This window comes from Gossypium hirsutum, chromosome D05 (assembly GCF_007990345.1).
Source record: "Gossypium hirsutum isolate 1008001.06 chromosome D05, Gossypium_hirsutum_v2.1, whole genome shotgun sequence".
Lineage (NCBI taxonomy): Eukaryota > Viridiplantae > Streptophyta > Magnoliopsida > Malvales > Malvaceae > Gossypium > Gossypium hirsutum.
This window is the reverse complement of record NC_053441.1, coordinates 63382359-63401186: the sequence shown is the minus strand read 5'-3', so window position 1 is coordinate 63401186 and position 18828 is coordinate 63382359. Positions and strand designations below refer to the sequence as shown.

General features: G+C 32.8%; 3 protein-coding genes across 5 annotated transcripts; all 3 read right to left on the bottom strand.

Annotated features, from left to right (window-relative positions):
- Nucleotides 1-3253: 3253 nt before the first annotated feature.
- On the bottom strand, nt 3254-5418 carry LOC121216953 (uncharacterized). 2 transcript variants are annotated; one of them, XM_041092451.1, is made up of 5 exons: nt 5164-5418; nt 5023-5085; nt 4589-4864; nt 3689-4444; nt 3254-3524 (listed from the first exon to the last, which is right to left on the bottom strand). In XM_041092451.1, the coding sequence occupies exons 1-5, from the start codon at nt 5416-5418 to the stop codon at nt 3426-3428; spliced, it is 1449 nt and encodes a 482-aa protein (XP_040948385.1). In that variant the 3' UTR covers nt 3254-3425. The 2 variants fall into 2 exon arrangements, with proteins under 2 accessions (XP_040948385.1, XP_040948384.1); XM_041092450.1 differs by having other exon boundaries at nt 5023-5418.
- A 15-nt stretch (nt 5419-5433) lies between these two features.
- LOC121216952 (probable disease resistance protein At4g27220) lies at nt 5434-8740 on the bottom strand. Of its 2 annotated transcripts, XM_041092449.1 has the most exons (5): nt 8515-8740; nt 8307-8432; nt 6098-8050; nt 5726-5875; nt 5516-5625 (listed from the first exon to the last, which is right to left on the bottom strand). In XM_041092449.1, exons 3-5 carry the CDS (start codon nt 8035-8037, stop codon nt 5598-5600), a joined length of 2118 nt encoding a protein of 705 aa, XP_040948383.1. In that variant the 5' UTR covers nt 8038-8050; nt 8307-8432; nt 8515-8740; the 3' UTR covers nt 5516-5597. The 2 variants fall into 2 exon arrangements, with proteins under 2 accessions (XP_040948382.1, XP_040948383.1); XM_041092448.1 differs by having other exon boundaries at nt 5434-5875.
- Nucleotides 8741-13861: 5121 nt separating this feature from the next.
- Nucleotides 13862-15969, bottom strand: LOC107940348 (probable LRR receptor-like serine/threonine-protein kinase At3g47570). The gene is made up of 3 exons (XM_041092813.1): nt 15401-15969; nt 14773-15308; nt 13862-14653 (listed from the first exon to the last, which is right to left on the bottom strand). The coding sequence occupies exons 1-3, from the start codon at nt 15967-15969 to the stop codon at nt 14256-14258; spliced, it is 1503 nt and encodes a 500-aa protein (XP_040948747.1). The 3' UTR covers nt 13862-14255.
- Between the last annotated feature and the right edge of the window lie 2859 nt (nt 15970-18828).

Sequence of the window (18828 nt, the reverse complement as noted above, 5' to 3'; positions counted from 1 at the left end):
TTTTAATACTTCATTATTTTTTTAATAATGAAACAATTTTTTGGGCAAGCTAGGTCGGCCCAAAAGTGAGCCTAAGCTTAAAAGTTTTTTTGAGAGCTGGAGTCTCAACTTGGCCCATGAACACCTCTCCTCCCACCATCTCCTTTAAAATATATCTTTTACTGCCCTCAGTGGCCATTGCACTCTAAACCTTTGCATGCTTATAATCAATATCAAAACACAAAATAGTTACATGATGAACCAATAGTAAAATAATAGAAGAGTGCAGGCACCAAGACCAAAGTCTACAAAATCAACCTTAAATGCTTTAATATGTTGAATGATCCACCCACTGATCAGAAACAAAGAAACGGTCCAACCAACTCCGTTTATTCCCCACACCAGCAGAAGATGATACCTCGACCTCTGCTTCCAAGGTTATTTATAAAGTACCAATCAGAAACCAACCAACAAAATTTGCAATACAAAAAAATAAAAAAAATACACATACACAACCTTAAATTTTCATTTTCTTTACATGTAGCCAAAGTAACAAAGGGTCAAAAATGAAATTCAGCATGCTCACAATCTTCAAAGAGAGAGTAGGGTGTACATGTGACACTTACACTCATCACCAATGCAACTTCTAAATAAAATCCAAACTTATCCTTTAAGAGATATTTCTTTGGGAAAATTCTAGAATATAAATTAAAGAAATATGATATTATCTAGAAGGCTAGTTATTCTAGATGAACATTCTAGCTATTAGATATTTGTAAAATCAATGGCGAGTATGTTGACATGTGTCAACAATCCAATGGTCACTAAATTCTATAAATAGGGGTGGGAGGTTTTATTATTGCCATGATGTAAGAGAGCCATAAGCAAGAGAGTGTGAGAGGTAGAGATAGAGAAGAAAAAGAGTAATGAGGTAGGCGTGTGCCATAAGCAATTGGGTTGGCTTTAATATATTGTTGGCTCTGCCGCCTGAATGATATATGCTGGACTCTACCGCCTGAGTATTATAGTGCACTATGAAGTTAGAAAACAAAAGGTTAACTGACTTCAGAGAGTTGGTGTAACATTAATTGTAGGTCCTAGGTCCTTTGTAGTGGGTGTGTTGGGCTCGTCGAGTTCCCAACAAAATTATTCAAGTTTGACTTAAAAAATTGTGAACTCGAGGAATCAATAAAGGCCCCTTACTTTTTCTTGTAGAATGAATGTGATAGCAAGTTAATTTTGTGTTTTTAATATATCTATTTGTGGCTAATTTTTTAATAGAATATTACTAAATTTGTGGTTTCTTGCTTAAATCTTATTAGGGATGAAATTGAAGTGCCAAAGTTTAAAATCAAGCAAAAAAAGGGCTAAATTGGAGCACAAGTAATAAAAGGGGGCCAAATTAAAAATTTTAAGAAATTTATTGCTGATCAGATTTTCTATTTGACTTTATAAAAGCTAGATTTAGAAAAAAAAATCTGATATAAAATCTAATTTTATGTGGTTAGTTGTTAGATGAATCATGCTAAAATTATCATATAGAATGTATATAAATACCTTGTATGTAGGCTTTGGAAGATAGACGGGAAATTGAATAAAAAATCATTTATTTCTTTTCCCTTTCATGCGTCTTTTTCCTTTTTTTTTTTTACTTTGGTTCAATTGCCTTTTAAGCCCCTTCCTTCCTCCACTTATCACCATTACACTTAAACTCATTCTAATATTCCATCAAACATGAATAGTCTTATGCTCAACTAATTTCCTTTTATCTTTAGCCCAGTTATCATTTCGACATAAAAAAATCGTGAGATATGAACCCGCCTTAAAAATATTTCAACACGGTATTCGCTATCTCTCCAGTATATGAGATAGTCACAATTGTCCCTTAAAGTTGATCCAATTTCAGCTCAAAGTGCACGTTAGGTGGGAGCTATATTGGCATACAGTTGGGAAATCGGGTCGATGGTCTATCGCATTTGAGTTCCCACGAACAAATTGCCATGTCCAATTGAAAAAAGCTAGTTGGATTCTGTCAAGAAAAGTAGTGATCGGATTTAAACGACCCATGCAGTTGAGACCATTAATTCGAGTTGGATTTTCTAGTTTCCAAAGTTGCCGAAATCTTAAATTATAAGCACGAGTTACGTGATTAGAAAATCGATAAGGCTCAATTTACAAGTCGTTCTGAAACCAATTACATAAGAAAAAGTTGGCGGTTGAGGCGTCCTTGATCGCTATAACTAACTCAATGTTTGAAAAGGAAAATCCATTTTTCAAGGACCGATTTGATTTCAGAGTGTATCGAGGCTAAGGCTAAGAATTCACTGATTTGATTCACCGATTTAATTTAATTTCCTTAATTTTATTTTGCAATTTTAATTCTGTTATTATTTTATTATTTATTTATTTATTTATTTATTTTCTTTATCAACTAAATTCCCTCTTTTTATTTTACAACTCTACACGCACAGGTCATAGGCACGACAACTACCTAGACTCAAAAATTTGGTAACAAAAACAGGAGAATTAGGAATCCCAATCCCTCTGCGACCGACCCTACTACTCTATACTACTATTTAATTAAGTAAGAGCATAAGAAATTATTTTTAGTAGTTTCGATGTGCATCAAAATATTCCAACTTTCAAAGAGTATGAAGAATTTCATGCTCTTAATTCAGTAGTTGATGATTTCAATTTCTCAAATAATGTTTAGAAACAAAATATATATATTTTTTTAAGATGAAAACTAGCAACAATGTTTCAAATAAAATCACTGTTGCACACTTCACAAAATAAAATTTGTCAAGTTCTGTCTATAGTTTGCATAACTAATAAAAAAAAGTTAAATCGGTTTTGAGGCTTGAACTTAGCAACTACTCACATTTTGGGACCTAAATTTTTTTTTTTTAACTTAATACTTCAACTTGACAATTGTCTGCTATTGGGGGCTTACTCTTTTTTTTCCAAATTAGTTTCTGATATTTCCTTAAAAACCCTAAAGTTTAAGTCTCAATATGAGACCAATTGCCAAGTTTAAAGAGTAACTTGGACAAAACAAGCCCTTAATACGAGAACAATTGCTTAGTGAGGCTTCAATATGAGAACAGTTACCTAGTTCAAAGATTAAATTGAACCTAAACAAAATCCAGGAACTAATGGGAGAATTGTTGCCAAGTTATTTAACCCAAAAAATAAGGATAAGACACAAAGGAAATGCACTCTTGTTCTCATACTTATATATACATAAATCATACAGTAAAAGCTATAACAGAGAGAAACGACACTAATTAGCTAAATTATTAGTTGGAAGAAAGATACAAATATTAAGCGATGTTTTTAATGTAAAAAATAGAAAAATGGTACAAGTGATTCACCCAAATTTAATTATGACATAGAAAGAAACAAAGAAATGATAATCGAAATTGACAAACTTGTTTTACCTATGTTTATTCTTCCATGTAATGTGGTAATGTACTCCTCATGAAGGATCCCCAAAACATGTAGTTGTGAACTGTACTTTGAGCAGTGGCTGGTCCTTCAGTTGCCTTTATAAATCATTAATAAAAGTTAAATGTAAAACAAAAATAAGTATCTCATATTAGTGTCATAAGGGCAAGATAAGAAAGATACATATGCTTCAGTTTGCTCACAAGCTTGTTATTATGAACGCCATGGGCTTAAATAGCATTAAGGATTGCAAGGTGTATACCTCTGTTTTCTTGGAATGCACAAAATGGTTTGAATCAATGAAGAAGCCTGTAGTCATGTTGGGACATTCTCTTACGATCAAAAAGGTCAAAGCCGGAAACACAAAATGATATCCCTTAGGACAAAGCTCAACGAGGCAAGCCAGTTCTTCAAGTGCTAATCGTTCTAATTTATCAAACTTTATCTCTTTCTTGGTTGTCACTTCCCTTCCATCTTCTACTTCAAATACTTGTTCCAATTTCGGGTTTTGTTTAACCATGAGATATTTAAGTTGGTGAGCAGAACTGACAAATCCAAGAGGAAAAAGAGTTTTCAAGTTTTCACAATTTGTAACAGAAATTGTAGCCAAATTAGGAAAGCTTATAGGTTGAAGACCAATATCACCATGAGATGATGAAGAAACTTGATCCTTGGGTAAAATGATTCGTTCCAATTCCTCACATCCCTTGATTTGTAGACTGACCAATTGTGATAAACTGCAAACTGTTGTAGGTGAAAATATATATCTTAGCTTCTTGCAATCAATAATCTCCAGTGTTGTAAGGTTTTGTAAGGTTACGACTTGAGCAACATCCTTCCATATAATTTGCACTTTAGATAAATACTCCAAGTGTAGTTCTTGTAAGCTTGAGAATAAATGCCCACCTTGAACCTGAAATACCTCTTCATGATCCCCAACTATTATATAGTCTTGATTCAATGTGAGGACATCAATGTTACACAATTGTCGGCATGTCACGTTACTAAGATATAATTTCTGCAAACACAAACACAGTAGTAAATTCCATAAACGTAAACTATAATAAATGTTAGCCATAAGCTTTTTACATGCCAATTATGCAAACAATAGTTTGTTATAGTGCCAAAACCCATCTAAAACTGAAAACAATCTAGATAATACCTCCAGTTGAGCTTGAACAACAAAGCATGTCAAATGGGGACAATTTATCACTGATAAGTTTTGCAAAAACGGCACATTGAGCAAAATGTGATTGCCAGTTACATCCTTTCCTTCTGTCTGATTGTAGATTAGCACCAAGTGAGGACAGTTCTTTAGGTAAACACATTCCAACTGTGGAAGTGCTTCAGATAAAGTATCTGGAAACACATATTTCAATGATCGACAATTTTCGATCCAAAGAGTTTTCCATTTTGGCCAACATAGAGAATAGTGATTCTGCATGTTTAAATAAAAATATTAAAATAATTCCGAATTAAATAAAAATAGAATCCGGTTTTCTCATATTTTTTTTCCATAGCCTAAAACAACTGCTATTAAAAAGCAAAAACAGATAAAGCACACTAAAAGTTTCTGGAGTGAATAGGTATATCTACCTCATCTTCTTGGGCAAAACCGATGATTTGCTCTAATCCATCACAGCAGTCTATGTACAGTTCCTGCAGATGTAGCATACTTAGAGCAAGGCAAGGAGAGAAGATTGTTTTCAGTTTACTGCAATCTCCAATTCTAACAACCTTTAAACTACGGAGGCTCGCAATCTCATGATGGGATGACTCTAAATTCCATATGCTCTCCAATTCCGGTAATGAATACAACTTCAAGATTGTTAACCTTGAGAGCAGTGGTGCCTGACTTTCAACTTTTTCACAAATCTTATTCATTTGAAAAACCACTTGTAAACACTTACAATTTTCAATGGTCACTTCTTCAAGATTTTGCAAGAAACTAGTCGGAGGTGGACCATGGCACAACTCTTTCAAACAATTCATATTTCGTATATCCACTTACACCAAATTAGATAATGCCACACTGGACCCTTGTTTTCCTGTTATGTCAATCAAGAATTCCATATCCTTGCAAGATTTAAGCCAAAGAGAAGTCAACTCATTTACTCTCTTTTTACATAAGTTTGGGATAATGTTCTTTTCTCCATCGACGTTCTCCAGGCTCAACTTTTCCACATTGCAAAACAGATCCTTAAATGCACTCAATAACGATGACAGATTATTAATTTTCAAGGTTCTAAAGGTTAAACCCTTTAAATATCCAAAATAGCCATTTACAACAATATTGTACCTTTGTAGTTTAGGGAACATAAAATTTTCTTGAAAACCTTGTTCAGCAGAAACTGTCAGTGATAGTGCAGTCAAACGAGACAATGAATTCAACTCCAATAAGTTGATATTGTTTTCACTTGTCACATGTAGCTCTTGCAGTGATGTCAATCTATTATATGCATAACAAAGTATTAATTACCAAGATTGACTTTAAAAAACATTATTTAAACAAGATTGTGCGTCTTAAAATATAAAGTATAATCTTAAGAAAAGTTTATCTACGCATAACTGAAAAAAATCAACATACCTATTAAAGTAATTAATAGGAAACTAAATAACACAAAAGCAAATATGATATGATAAAAAATAAATAAATCTAAAGCACTATTACCTTGATAGCAAGTTGGGGGGGAAATTGATTTGTTGCTCTTCATCATGTGAAAGATATAATGATTTCAGTGTAGACAATTCCACTAAATCTTCAAGTATCTCATCACTATTAGTGCCAAACAATGCAAGAACCTCAAGGTTTCTCATATGTGTCAGTGATGATAAGTTCTCTGGCTTACAATCTATACAGCACAGAGTTCGAAGATTTGTTAAGGATTGGAGTCCTTCTAGTGAGAAATATACATCTATGAGAATTAGAACATGAAGGGATTTCATTTCTTCAAAAAATGTACTAGAAACTCTTAGCATTTCCTTTCCACTCAAAACCAAAATCTTAAGATTCGAAAGTTTCACTTTATCTGGAAGATTATCTATGTTACTACTGCAGTTCCATAAAGCGATTGCAGTATAACATCCAAAATTTTCAAATATATGAGGCCATTCTTTCAACCCGTCTTTTACCATGAATCTGTTTTCTCCCATTGATTTTAGCCAATGAGCAAAATCTCGAACAACATCATGCATTCTTACGGTTTCTGCATTATCAGTTTCCAATAACAGGCCAGACTTTTGGAGTTTTGTCAGTGCTACACCAATTTCCCTTCTTTTATCTTCAATTAAGCAAATATGAGAGAACAACCCCACACCGATTCCGCACATAATCAATATCTCAATAAGGATTTCATCATCTTCAGGAAAAAGGGAACACAACAAGAAACACAACTGGATGTCATTTTCAGTTGTTTGGCTATTGTTTTTCTTCAAATAATCGTAGCTAAGTTTAAGAGGACTATAGACACCTCCAAAAACTTCTTCATTATCCAAATGCCTAGAGTCCTTGAGTCTTTGATTTGCGGCTCTCCGCCCATCTAGACTTTCACCCTTCAGAGCTTTTGCCACAGTTACGAGTGCAAGAGGCAAGCCCTTGCATTCCCTAGCAACCTCTTTGGCTACACCATTCAAGGAGGAAGGCCCATCATCAACACCAGCATTATCTTTGAACAAAGTCCATGCTTCAACTTCAGATAAGATACCAAGTTGAATTTTCTTCTGACAATTCATTATAGTGCAAACTTGTTGATGACGTGTGGTCAGAAGAATTTTACAACCCTCATGTGCAACACCAAATGGAATTCCGATGGTCTCCGGTTCAAATTCTTCCCAAACGTCATCAAAAATTACGAGGATTTTGTTCACGCCTTGCATACTCCTGAATAGCTCTTCTGCTTTTCCTTCTTGGCTACTTGTTTCAAATTTTAAACGAAAAATATCTGCAACTTTATCTTGAATTTTGTTGATGTTCGGATTTTGGGACATAGTAAACATCACAACTTTATCAAAGAGCTTTTGTTCTAGAGCATGCTTCCCTACTTCTTTGGCTAAAGTAGTTTTCCCGACGCCTGGCATTCCGTACAGTCCAATCATGTTGACACCCTTAGCATTTATAGCCTCCATGATCCCGATGAAAGCTGATTTTGAAGATTCAGAATCCCTGAAATCCTTAGATGTGATGAACTCTATTCCTTGAAGAGGAGCACGACGGCCGATTGGTGAAAAGTTACAAGTCTCTAAAAGTTCAGAGATAAGAAGAGTCTTCTTCGCAAGTTTCTTACTTAAGCAATATCTCCAGCCCCAATTAGGACACCATTTGGAACAGTTGATGTGACCTATTTCATCTTCCAGGATCTGGGTTACTCCCAACTCATTTTCAGCCCTTGTTAACCAGTCCTCAACATCCTTCTCGATTGCCTCAGTTTGCCTTATAGCTGCGTCAACATCATTTTTCACCCTATCTTTCTTCAATTCAAGTGCCTTACGTTGATTTTTGAATTCTTCAACAATTTTTCCAAAACGGAAAAAGTAGCTAAGATAAGGTGAGGCGTATTCCGTTGCCAAGTTTCCCACGGTGTTGGAAGAAACAGAGACAACAAGTTCAGCCATTTTTCTTGAAGATCTGATGAGGTTGAAGAAAGAATTTTATAATTGGTAATAAGATCAACAGAAAAACAAATGAAAGTAATTGTGGATGTTTGCCTAGCTAGTGATAGTAGGAATTATCAATGGATTTGAAAACCTTGATTCCAAATAGTAAAAAAATCGAATAAAAACTACTAATTAAGAAACTGTAGTTTTCTTCTGAAACAAAGAGATTACCATGTTTGCTTACAAGAGGAAATATAGGAGAAAGTGGAACTTATTCATGAACTTACCTCTATGTTTCTCTCCTGTTATCACCACTTGAATACGAAAAGGTAAGAGTCAAATAGAGCTTTTTTAGCTCTCTACTACCTTCAGATCGTAGATTGTAGCTGTAAAACATCAAAAGGCCAATACTACTGCAGAAAAGCAAAAACCAAGACAACAAATCAGTAGATATAACTGGGTAAAATTTATGAGGAGCAGTTCCTTAAAGCTTACCTTCATTAAAGCCTCTTTTTCACTGATCTTTTGTGAACTGCAAATTAAGAAGAAAGTCTGATTTTTCAATATGCTTAGTTTTGATGGAAGAACTCAATCCCTTAACTCAATTAGTTGCTGGTTTGCTCTTTCCTAAGCTCAGTCTACTTGAGTCAATGTTCCAAAATCGAAAAAGATAAAACCTGACAACCTATGGTAGTGATTAAAGTATTGCCCACTTGGCCATCTGAACTTCACCGATTAGCTTACCTTTTCTTTTATTGGAAACTACACTTGCTCAATAAATTATTACTTAGTTTATATTTTGGTACTTAAATTTTAAAAAGTTTCAAAATGGTCATTAAATTATATGAAACTTTTTATTTTAGGCTGTTAAAATTGTTATTGTATCGTCTACACCAATCGAAAGCTCTCATTCTTCTTCTCTTTCACAATTCAGTTCATGAAATAGTTTTGTTCACCACGAATCTATGAACCGAAGTCTAAACAATTTTTTTCTTCAATACACTAACCATCAAATTGAGTACTTAGATCTAAAGTATATTCTTCTAGTCATTGATGAGTATTGATCTACCGTATTAATCGTCGAATAGTTGTTTGAAGCTCACTAACCTAATTTTAAAAAGAAAAAACCTAATAACCTAATAACTTAAATAAAAAATTTTGATTAATTCAATGACAATCTTTTAAAATTTTAAATTAAATTAATAACTTAAGTGTTTTTTGTTTTTTTTTTTCCAAATTTCAACCAACTAAAAGGAAAAAGAAGGACTTGCGATTCTTGCAATGTCTTTCTTATTTATTGTTGTCTTATTAGTGGAGAACAATGGACAGCCACTTTTTGTCTCTTTCCTTATTTTATTATACTTTGTTCATTTATTTGCATGTGAAGAATGAAATTGCACATAATCACATTTTACTGTTGGGAAAATAGTCTGAAATTTAATTCCAATGGAAAAATCTCTAGCAAATAACCAATAAAAGCCCTTTTATTTTTAAAATTACCGAAATGGGTTAGTTTCTGAATTAATTACCGAAATAGATCATTTTTCCCAAAAACGCGTCCACTTCAAAGCGTTATCAGGGGATAAAGCAGGAAAACGCTTCCTCAAGGAAGCGCTTTGTCCACGTGGACAAAAAATGCTTCAAGCACTTTCTCCGCTTTTAGGATTTAGGGTTTTTTTGTAATTAGAGTTAGAGTTTGGGGGTTTTTGAATTTTTAGATTTTAGGGTTTTAAGGAAAAATTAAATAAATAAGGGTTTAGGGTTTCTTAATTAAATTAATTATAAATATTAAAAAATTAGATTAGGGTTTAGTGTTTATGGTTTTTAAGGAAAAAATTAAATAAATTAGAGTTTAGGGTTACTTGAGTAAATTAATTATAAATTTTTAAAAATTAGATTAGGGTTTAGTGTTTAGGGTTTTTATATAAAAAATTAAATAAATTAGGGTTTAGGGTTACTTGAGTAAATTAATTTTAAATTTTAAAAAAATTAGATTGGGGTTTAATATTTAGGGTTTTTAAGGAAAAATCAAATAAAACTAGTTGTTATTCGTTATATATTTTAAACTTCTTCTAAAAAAATAAACTAATAAAATTAAATATTTTTAGTAAAAATTAAATTTATTAAAAGAATTTTTAATAATAAACTAAAAATAAAATATATAATGAATTTTTGTATTTTCAAATTTTAAAATAGAAAAAGAGTTTTTTTTTATGAAAAACAAAAAAAGAGTTAAAAGTTTATATATATATATATATATATTAAATTTATCTTTTGCTATAATTTTAAATTTACAATAAATTAAAAATATTAATATAATATAATATGCAAAAAAATACATGAAATTTAATAAAATACAATCATATTAATAATAGAATATTTTAGGGATAATAATTCCTTAATTAAGGTCTTAAGATCATGGGTAAATATTTTATTGATTGTTAGTGAATGATTTATAAATAAGTATTAATAACTTTATTTAATGGAATTTAACATAAATTTTAATATTTTAATATTTAATATATATTTTAAACTATAGAAGTTTAAATTCAAAATTCGAGAAAAAAATATAATAATTGTAATTAATATTTAACTATATTTAAATAAAGTTAGACTTAATAAATAATTTCTAATTTTTTAAAATTTATAATTAATTTAATTAAGAAACCTTAAACCTTTATTTATTTAAATTTTTTCCTTAAATCCTTAAAATTTTAAAATTAAAAAACCCCAAAACCCTAACTCTAATTGCAAAAAACCCTAAATCCAAAAAAAGGGGAAGTGTTTCCTCAAGGAAGCACTTTGTCCATGTGGACACAAAGCGCTCTCTCAAGGAAGCGTTTTCTGTCCACGTGGACAAAGCGCTTCCTTGAGGAAGCGTTTTCCTGCTTTATATCCTAACAACGCGCTGACGTGGACGCGTTTTTGAGAGAAATGGTTCATTTCGGTAATTAATTTAGAACCTGACCTATTTCAATAATTTTAAAAATAAAGGGGTTTTTATTAGTTATTTGCCCGAAAATCTCATCTATATATATATGTATGTATGTATGATGTATAAATGAAGAATTTCTTTTCTTTTAAATATATTAATTGCTGAAACAGTGACAATTAATTTACGTCCCTACCTTGATTCTGTATAATTATATATGAAAATATGATTGATGCATGTTAATTTATTAATTCATTTTATTAAAGTTTATAGTTAACAGAACTGTTAAGAAAATGCAAAAAAAGTTAATTGAATTTTTTGTATTAAATTTGCATTTTATTAAGTTTTTGTCGTTAATTAAATAATTAATTAAGTTTCTCTATTAATAATTTATGTTATTAGCCGTTAAAATAAATTGATAGACCAATTAGATGATGATATATAACAGCTTTTGGTTTAATCTAATATTTTTTCATGAAAATAATTAAAAATATAAAATATATAAAATATCAGAAAAATTATAAAAAATAAAGATATTAAATATTAAAATTGATATAAACTTATTAAAATTATAAAAACTTATAAATATTATAAAAATATATAAAATTGAAAAATAGTATTAGCATAAAAACTTGAATTGGTTAGCTCGAAATAAGCAAGGGCACCAATCCAAGGAAAGCCATTAGACCAGTTCACTTACAAATTGGGTGGTTGAACTGAATTTTTATTTTATAATATTTTTATCAAACTAAAATTTTATTATCCAACTATTAACATATTTCAAAATGAAATATTCTAACTAAGATTTTTAGAATCGAATTGGTGGTTTGAACCTTTAAGAGCACAAGTTTGTCAGTTCGATCGGTCTGTCCAATTTAATTAAATAAAATATTAAAAATAAAAAAATATTAAAAAAATCTGTTCAACTGTTCCAAGTCAACCAATCTAATGGCTTTCTCCAAATCAGTACTCTTGTCGATTTCAGTCTAGTCGGTCAGTTCAAGTTTTTATAAGTTTATATCAATTTTAATATTTTTATAACTTTTATAGATTTTTAATATTTTTTATAAAATTTTAAATATTTTAATGATTTCTTTAAGTTCATATAAATTTTCATATATTTTTAATATTTAACATTTTGAATATTTTTATAATTTTTTCTTATTATATATATATATATTTTTTATAATTTTTATAATTTTTAGGGAAAAAATTAGATTAAACCAGAAGCTGTCACATGGCACCATTTGGTTGGTCCATCAATTTATTTTAACGATTAATGTGATTAATGGCAAAAACTATTAGCAGAGATACTTAATTGATTATTCTAATTCAAGACAAATATTTAATTGATTGTGATTTTAATCTAATAATTTAATTATTATTTTTTCAATTTTTTAAATACTTTTTTTGACATATAAAGCTTTTATTTAAATACCCATTTAAGGTTAAAACGGAGATTGACACAGTACCAACAATATTCATGCATTTTTGGGAGCATAAATATAAAAAGCTTTTTATAGTGAGGAACAGAAGCATATGGTATACTAACATTTCCTGTAGCAACACCACACCCTTTGCATTACCATCCAATCTCCCTTTTTGAAAATCTAAAGCACCTATCAACCACTCTCATTCATCCATGGCAGGACAACATATGTAAGAATTTCGTGGTAACCCTGATTTAAAGATGTCAGGGTTTTCTTGAGGCCGATAAAATGTAATTACATATGAGTTTTGATAAGAATTTCATGGTAATTATAGGGAAATTTTGTTCTCGAGTTAGGATGTTGTTTTCAGGGTTCGAGCATTGTATGTTTGGTACATTTAAATTTATTTTCTCAATATTATACTATCGTTTGTTTACTTATTTAGTGAAAAATCAAAGTTTAATTTGCTTGTGGTTTTTATCCTCTTTAGAGGAGTTTTACACGTAAAATATTTGTCTGTTTGATTTTATCTATTTTACTTGTTCGTTTATACGAATCAATCCCCAACCGCCCGGATGATCAAATTTATAAATTAAACAAAGATTTACTTTTGGCTAGAGCTTTTTCTCATAAATTTTTCTAAATTGGACTTGAGTTTTCAATTTCAATTTTGTTTTCATTTAATTTTAGTTTTCAATTGCATAAAAGAAAACCTTCTAACCTAAAGCACAATCATTTTTGAGGTGGCATTTAATTATAGTTTTAACGATCACATCAGATTCATCGTTATAGAGTTTACAATTAGTAAAAAATAAATAATTATTATTAGTTTAGTGATTAATTTATTATTTTTCGTAATTAAATGATAAAGAAAAATTATGCATAGTTAAGTATCATCTACTATAGTTTACCCATAACTTTAACATTGTATTTTTTTTAATAGAAGAGAACCATATTTAGACTAAAAAAGAAGCTATAATTAACATCTTAACCTATTGGATTAATTTTCAAAAACTTTTTAGTAAACTTTATTAAATTGTTAATGCTTGTTTGAAAACTTTCATAGAATTATAAAAAAAAAAAGTTAGAGTTGTGTGATTTGAATCTCGTTTGATCCGGCCTGAAAAGTTTGAGATGCAACTCACTTATTAAAGAAATAAAATTGAGAGGCAAAATTGAAAATCTGTGAGGGCGAAGTTAAATCCGTATGGGACTAAATTTCTTCTATTAGAAGGGTTGTTTAACCTCGCGTATAACGGTAAAACTTCTTATATTATTGTTTTCCAACATTAGTGAATTTCCCTCCTCTACATGCGGTTTTCACGGTAAGAGTTTTTCACCTAAAATCTGCGTGTTGCTATTTTTCTTTCTTATTACTTTGCAATTATCCTACTATCATTATCCACTTATAGTATAACAAATTGAATATATATGTTGAATCATTCAACACACTTTCAAATTAAAATAATATTAATTTCAACATAACGAAGTTTCCATCAATAGCCATTGACATGTTAATGGCATTACTAATACAATTTGTTAAACTCAAAATCCAACATTATTACTAATATAACAAACGACTCTTCTTTTTGCAACTCTCACTTGAAGAGAAAAGATATTAAGGTTTCATTAATTGCATATTATATCTTATTCGTCTAAACAAAACATAAATATTAAAACACTTGGCTTGAACTAAGCTTCTGATCAGTTCCATCCTTATGGCATCTAAAATACCTGCAACTTAAGAAGGGGGGAAATAAAAATCTCTTATAAGAAAAAGTAGAAATATCTAAGTGATGAAAAGATTGAAGTAATTTGTAGAGATAAAAAAGATATCATTACTTGTTGATTATGCAGCAAATTTAAGTTCAATCCTAACTATGTAATCGAGTTGGATGAAGTTTGTCTCTAATGGAACAAAGCTTGGTGACAACATCATTCATGTCCATCCGCTCACTTGGTGATTCACTGGAACAAATAAGTCCTATTTTGAGTATTGAAATTAAGCACTGAAGATGCCTACCATTTCCCAAAATGTTTCTATTGCGTGTAATGTTTGCAGTTGTTCCTCGAGTGACTCTTTGTTGAAGAAGAATGGGATCTATAATCTCAGTAATTCGTTCAGGCAAAGTTGACTTAACAAAGTTGTGAAGACTTAAAGTTTCTTTAAACCTTTCATCAGTTGGCCTCTTCCCTGTAAACATCTCTAGCAAGAGGATCCCATAACTATACACGTCACCTTTAGTTGACAACTCACTTCCCATGCCATATTCTACAATTCATTCATCACAAAAATTACATTCTAAAAAAATTGCAGAGGAAAACCCTCTAAATATTACTTTTAGGATGTATGTTTTTCTTTTAAATAATGGAAGAAATAAATGAACTTACCCGGTGGAGCATATCCAATAGTTCCTCTAAATCCAAGGGAGCTTGACTGGTTAGCAGAATAGCTAACCCCATCTGTAGAAAGGAGTTTTGCTAAGCCAAAATCACTTATATGGGCAACCATTTCCTCATTGAGTAGAATATTGCTTGGCTTAAGGTCACAATGAATGATCGGTGTCTCGCAACGATGGTGTAGATACTCCAGTGCGTGGGCAACATCTATGGCCACACTAACCCTTTGCAGGAAGTTCAGGTTTCTCACGGTCTCTTGTTCATTCATGTCAACGGATGGATGCAACCAGTCCTCCAAGCTTCCTTTTTCCATGAACTCATAAACCAAGGCTTTGAAATCATTACCTTGATAATCAAAACCCGAAACAGCAGTTAATACCTTAACAAGATTTCGATGTCGAGTGTTCTTTAAGGCCTCACATTCAGTCAAGAAACTCCTGGATGCTCCACGATTTAGAAGATTAAGCACCTTTATTGCAAGTACTGCTCCACTCTCTTCATGAATTCCTTTGTATACAATACCAAAACTTCCAAAACCAACCAAATTTTGCGTAGAGATCCATTAGTAGCCCTTCGGATGCTTTGATATGATAACTGTAAAAGTGAATTTTCTACACACGTTGTTGTTGGTTGCTGCTTTTTCTTCTTTCTAAACCACACGATAAGGAAGAAAGAAAATACCAAAGCCACTCCTAAAATCACAATAGCAATTGCAATTTTTACTCTAAGAGGAGTATTTGATGATGTTTTTGAGTTACATCTCGACAAGTGTAACTCGGGGTTGCCTCCACAAAGTTTATTGTTTCCCTCAACGAATGTAGCACTTGCGTTCTTAAAGACTCCTTCACTTGGTATCACTCCCTCAAAATCATTAAAAGAGAGATTTAAATACTTTAATTCCCCAAAAGTCACAAGAAATTCTGGAATCCCACCTGAGAGATTATTTCCAGATACATCCAATTCCACAAGACCTCTCAATGAACTTAAAGATGAAGGAATGGGCCCTCCAAACAAATTTCCATCCAGGTATAGGTACTCTAGACTTGCACATTTACCAAGGCTATTTGGAAGCCAACCAGATAACCTATTTTGAGAGACATAGAACTCACCTAGATGTTTTAGATTTTTTACTGCAACAGGAAGCTCACCGGTCAAATAGTTTGATGATAAGTCTAGTGCAATGGACATGGATGGGATGCCAAGTACCTCAAGGGGTATTGCTCCACTAAGATTATTATTAGAAAGATATATTTCAAGCAAATTTTGGCAATTACCTAGACTAGAAGGGATGCTGCCCTGAAGATTGTTAACATCTAAAGCAAGACTGGTTAACACTGTTAAATTTCCAATAGAATGGGGAATAGTACCAAAGAGAAAGTTCCTATAAGCAGACAATTTCCTTAGGTTCTTGATGAAGGTTGGTTAGCATGCTGTATGAAGCAAATCAGCAAGCCATGAAGCTCGACCACAGCAGAAGTTACTGCAGCAATCAAGATTGAACAAGTTTTGTTTATTTTGTAATTTTTTAGTTAATGAAATGTATCTTACCTACATTCAAAACAGGCTTCCAACCAAGGCTTTGAATCAAAAGACACCATTTGAGGCCTGGTTTGGATTCAAGCCATCACTGGCTCATCTGAAGGTCTTTGGATGCATTTGTTATGCACATGTACCTGCTGTTAAAAAGGACAAATTGTCTGAAAAGGCTCGACCTGGTGTTCTGGTGGGCTACAACACTGTCAAGAAGGGCTATAGGATCTTGGATCCTTCAACAAACAAAGTGTCAGTCAGCAGGGATGTGGTATTCAATGAAATGTCATGTTGGAACTGGGAAAGACATGAACCTGAGGAAGTTTTAGAAGAACTTGCAGCAGATCAAGCTGAGCTAGACCAAAATGATCTTGAAATGGACATTGATGATGAACCAGTCAGGGGAACAAAACCATTGACTGAGATTTATGAAAGGGCTCATGTAGCCATAGATGAACCAAGCAACTTTGAAGAGGCTGAAGCTCAGCAAGGATGGAAGCAAGCAATGGCTGAGGAGATCAGCATGATTGAGAAGAACCAGACTTGGGAATTTGTTGAAAGGCCAGTCAAAAGGAAGGTTATTGGGGTGAAATAGGTGTACAAAGTCAAGCATAATGTTGATGGAACCTTGAACAAACTGAAAGCAAGGTTAGTTGTCAAGGGGTTCAGTCAAAAATATGGCCTGGACTACCTGGAGACCTTTGCACCAGTGGCCAGGCTCGACACCATCAGACTGCTGATTGCCTTAGCAGCACAGCTCGAATGGAAGATCCATCAACTCGATTTGAAGTCAGCTTTTCTAAATGGCTTCTTAGATGAAGATATCTATGTTGAACAACCACAAGGGTTTGAGATAGCTGGCAGAGAGCACATGGTCTACAAACTGAAGAAGGCCCTATATGGCTTAAAACAGGCTCCAAGGGCCTGGTACAGCAGAATTGATGGCTACTTAGTTGATTTGGGATTTGATAAGAGCAAGAGTGAACCAACACTGTATGTTAAGAAGGAAGGGGCACAAACACAGCTCATTGTGTCCCTATATGTTGATGACCTACTGGTGACAGGAGGAGATCGAACCATGCTAGTCGATTTCAAAACCAAGATGCAGGAGATGTTTGAAATGTCTGATCTAGGGGAGATGTCCTATTTTCTTGGAATGGAGGTGTCACAAACACAGAATAGGATATTCCTAAGTCAGAAAAGCTTTGCCACAAAGATTCTGACTAAGTTCTCCATGCAAAACAGCAAGGCAACTAAGACTCCTGTTGCTATTGGAGAGAAAATATCGAGCCAATGTGACTTTGAGAAGGTTTGCGAAACAACCTATAGAAGTCTAGTTGGTTGTCTATTATACTTAACTGCCACTAGACCAGACATAATGTATACTGTAGGATTGCTCTCAAGATTCTTACATTGCTGCAATGAGAAGCATTTTCAAGCCGCAAAGAGAGTGCTCAGATATGTCAAAGGCACTTTAAGCTATGGTTGAAGTACAACAAGGAAATCTGAAGCTGGTTGGCTATACTGATAGTGACTGGGCTAGCTCGATAGATGATATGAAAAACACCTCAGGGTATGCTTTTAATCTTGGTTCAGCCATGTTCTGTTGGAGCTCGAAGAAGCAAAGCTTGGTGGCTCAATCTACTGCTGAAGCAGAGTATATGGCAGCAGCAAGTGCTGTCAACCAAGCCATTTGGCTAAGGAAAATCTTGGCTGATCTAAATGTGCATCAAAAGGAAGCAACAGAGATCTTTTGTGATAATCAATCTGCTGTTGCAATTGCTAAAAATCCAGTGTTTCATGGAAGAACAAAGCATTTCAACATTAAGTTGCATGTTGTTCGAGAAATGGAGCAAGCACAAGAGATGAAACTGATTCACTGCAATTTAGAAGATCAACTTGCTGATATTCTAACTAAAGGTCTTAATGTCACAAGGTTTGAGTATTTGAGAAGGATGTTAGGTGTTTGCACCATGCAAACCAAGGAGGAGTGATGAAGGTGTTGGGTATGGGTCCCACTATGTGGGAAACCCATATTTTATGCTATAATGTTTTGTCCCTTCTTTGGTTTTGTCAAAAGCCACTTTGGGGTTCTTTTAACGGGTGTTGGGCAAAAATTTTAGCAGAGAGCTAAAAAAAAGAAAAAAAAATAGAGAGAAAGAGAATAGAAAAATCAGTTTTTCAAGCTTGGTGCAGCAGTGATCAACTCTTCGATTGAAGGTCCATCCGTGGTTCGATTGAGCTGATTTTTGGACAGCAGCTAGGTGATAAGGTGTTCTTGACTTTGTACGGTCGGATTTTTCATCCGAGTCTTGTAGCGTCGGAAATACCCATTTTTCAGCAGCTACGTTTTTGGTGATGTTCTCTCATTTTTCTCTCTTTTGCTAAAGATTACATGTTGTTAGCCTTGTCGGTGTTGAATGCTTGTTGTAGGCTTGATATTGTGATCTTGTAGTTGAACATTTGATGATAGTGGAGCTCTTTATCGGACTCTAAAGTCCCGTGGTTTTTACCCTT